We start from the raw sequence: 3,490 nt of genomic DNA, 5'->3' as shown, positions 1-3,490 counted from the left end.
GCGGCAAAATGGCATTCAGAGAATTTTAGTCTCCCCTTACTATCCCTCCTCAAATGGGTTGGCTGAGCGGTTTGTGCAGACTTTCAAGTATGCAATGGAGTCATCAGCTGACGATCCTGCAAGCTCTATACAGCGACGAATTCCTACAGAAGTACACCACACGCTACAACCGGCTCATCCCCTTCCAAGCTATTCTTGAAGCGAGAACTTCGCACTCGATTGTCTTTGGTTACACCTGATATTGGATCTCGCGTGGCCAGCCAGCAGGACAAAATGAAGTGCAATCACGACAAGTTTGCAAAAGTTCAGACAGATAGGTGTAGGCGACTGTGTTCTAGCACGTGACCACCTATCGGGACAGAAGTGGCAACCTGGTACTGTCGTACAGCAATCATCATCTGCTTCTTTTCAAGTCCAGTTGATTCAGATGACGCATCGGACGACTCTGATTGCTATGCAGTTCACGCCATCCTTGGAGAAGACGAACAAGATGGCGACTCGAGTGACAAGCTCCTGAAAGAGATTGAAGAGGAATACAACACGGCCGATAAAACGGGCCCAAACATAAATGAACATCTAGCGAATCTTATTAATAAGAGATTTGCTGGTAAGCTCAAGGAAGCAAAGCTTAAAGAAAAGCTAGAGCTGTATGTGCGACCCGGCAACTGCGAAAAATTGAAAGTGCCCTCGTGAACCACGAACTATGGGGCAAACTCAAACCACCGGTCAAATCACAGGACTTGCGACTCGCAAATGTCCAACAAACCGTTGTGAAAGCCACCATTGCGCTTGCAGAGGCCACTGAGGAAATAAGTAAAGTCAAAGGAAAGATGGATGAAAAACCAAAAATTATTTCCTCTTTGACTGATTCGCTCGCTTTGCTGGGACACGCAACTTATGAGCTTTCATTGCGGCGACGGGATATTATGAGACCCTCAATAAACAAGGAGCTTCGTGCCCTTTGCAATCAGCAAATCCCAGTAACGGATTTCCTCTTTGGAGATGATGTCCAAAGCAGTTTAAAAACAATAAAAGAGTGCAACAAAATTGCCAGCTCTGTCAGTCAAGGGCATGATTACAAGCAAGGCTACTCAGGAACTGGACATCAAAGGCCCCGTAATAGCAAGCCTTTTTTAGGGCATCGCAAGAGCTACAACTCGTTCAAAAAGAAACCATGGGCCTTAAACCAGAAGAGGGAGGACACCAAGTGAGCCTAACTACAACATTACAAACAGTTATTCACGATGTAAGTAAATTTGAAACCCTATTACCAGTTATTATTACTGGCTTAGAGCAAAATGTTAAATGCATTAAAGCAGGTAACCTTACCAGTTTCGTTACTAAATGGAGAACTCTTACATCTGATAGAGAAATTCTAGATATGATAACCGGCACAACTATTGACTTTAGGTACCTGCCAGTCCAACACGGGCCACCGGCCATTCGAGAGTTCTCAGATACTGAGTCTGAAATAATTTACACTGAGATCGAAAAGCTTTTAAACAAAGGTGTGATTGTCAGAACTGTCCGGGAAACTGATGATTTTATTTCCCCCATTTTTCTGAGACAAAAGAAAGATGGATCACTTTGTATGATTTTAAACCTTAAAGCACTAAACAAGAGCATTGTTTATCACCATTTCAAAATGGATACTCTTGGTTCAGTAATTAGACTAATACGTCCAAATATTGTTTCATGGCCACCACCGACCTAAAAGATGCCTATTATTCTGTGCCTGTGTCAGAGAAACATCAAAAATATCTCAAGTTTCACTGGAAAGGAAACTTCTACAAGTTCACTTGCTTCCTTAATGCGTTATATTTCTGCCCTAGGAAATTCACAAAGCTCATAAAGCCAGTACACTCTTGTCTTAGGTTACAAGGCCACATCTTGGCAGCTTATATTGATGACAATTACATTCAGGGTGATACTTATACCGAATGTCTAACTACTGTGCTTGAAACATTAAAACTGTTTGTTGACCTGGGATTTTGTCCTCACCCTGAAAAATCATGTCTGATACCATCCCAAGAAGTTAATTTTCTGGGAGTTATGCTAAATTCCATCACAATGACTGTCAGACTGACCATGGAGAAAAAACAAAAAATTAAGAATGCATGCACAGCACTGCAGGAGAGGTCAAAATACATTATACGAGAGGTTGCAAGTGTCATAGGACTACTAGTCTCAAGTTTCCCTGTTGTTATGTATGGACCATTGTATTACAGAAAACTAGAACAAGAGAAATCTCATGCTATCAAAGACAATAATGGCAACTATGAGGCCTTTATGTCACACTCCACAGATGCCAAAACAGAACTACAATGGTGGATCGAAAATATTGAAAACTCATTCAATGTTATAAATCATGACCCCCCATCACTAACAATTGCCACTGATGCATCAAAAATTGGATGGGGAGGTGTTTTCAAAGATCTGACTTGTGGGGGCCACTGGACACCCCTAGAGGGTGAAGAGCATATCAACTACCTAGAATTAATGGCTGCCTTCTTTTCACTCCAAGCTTTTGTGACAAAACTAAATAATAAATATGTCAGACTGAAAATTGATAATACAACAGCAGGGGCAGCGATAAATAACATGGGCACTAATCACTCTGTACAATGTAACAAAGTGGCTTTAGATATCTGGTGCTGGTGCATGGCTAGAAACATCTGGATATCTGCAGAACACATACCAGGGAAAAGTAATGTAGCAGCTGATAGACAGTCAAGGGAAATAAACACCAATACTGAGTGGATGCTGAACCCCACTCTCTTAAATAAAGCCCTTGATAAGCTGCAAGCTCGCCCAGATGTTGACATGTTTGCGTCGAGACTCAATAAACAATTCCCAAGATATATTTCCTTCCGACCTGACCCTGGAGCATACTTAGTAGATGCTTTTTCAGCTCAGTGGAATGAACTAAATGGTTATTATTTTCCCCCCTTCAGTGTGATTCCAAAGGTTCTTCAAAAACTGGAACAAGACAAAGCCACGGGGATAGTGGTGATCCCCAGATGGCCAACTCAGGTGTGGTACTCAATGGCTATGAGAATGCTGATAAGCTGCCCAGTCCTTCTGCAGCACAATGCCAGACTACTTTTGTTACCCAGCCACCCACAGAAAGTACATCCATTACACAAGAAACTGGACCTTCTCATCTGCCACTTATCCGGGAACAGTTGCATGCAAGCGGCCTTTCACAAGCAGCTTCAGATATCATCCTGTGTGCCTGGAGAAACGGGACAAAAAAGCAGTACCGAACGTATCTTTCGAAGTGGGGAAATTACTGCAGCTCAAAAGGGATCAGTCCAGTTTCAGCTACTGTAGCTCAAGCAATAAACTTTCTTGCAGACCTAGTCAAGTCAGGTGTTGGCTATAGTGGAGTTAATACAGCAAGATCAGCCATTTCAACAATACTTGTCATTAGTGACTCTGCTACCTTTGGTACACACCCATTAGTAAAGCAATTTCTAAAGGGTGTTTT

General features: G+C 42.3%; 1 protein-coding gene across 2 annotated transcripts in view; it reads left to right on the top strand.

The window, feature by feature from the left end:
• Positions 1-726: 726 nt before the first annotated feature.
• The window catches only part of LOC138051560 (uncharacterized), a 3,431-nt gene continuing 667 nt past the window's right edge, over positions 727-3,490 (top strand). Inside the window, exons 1-2 of one of the 2 annotated variants that reach the window (XM_068897792.1) lie at positions 727-1,207; positions 2,955-3,490. The exon at positions 2,955-3,490 is cut by the window's right edge and continues 667 nt beyond it. In XM_068897792.1, the coding sequence (XP_068753893.1) occupies positions 1,175-1,207; positions 2,955-3,490 (569 nt within the window). In that variant the 5' untranslated portion in view covers positions 727-1,174. Of the gene's footprint in view, positions 1,247-2,954 lie in introns of both variants that reach the window. The other variant, XM_068897791.1, reaches the window with a different exon arrangement.

The sequence above is a fragment of the Montipora capricornis genome, chromosome 6, assembly GCF_036669925.1.
Source record: "Montipora capricornis isolate CH-2021 chromosome 6, ASM3666992v2, whole genome shotgun sequence".
NCBI classification, from domain to species: domain Eukaryota; kingdom Metazoa; phylum Cnidaria; class Anthozoa; order Scleractinia; family Acroporidae; genus Montipora; species Montipora capricornis.
The sequence above is the reverse complement of the archived record's forward strand: the minus strand, read 5'-3'. Positions and strand labels throughout refer to the sequence as shown.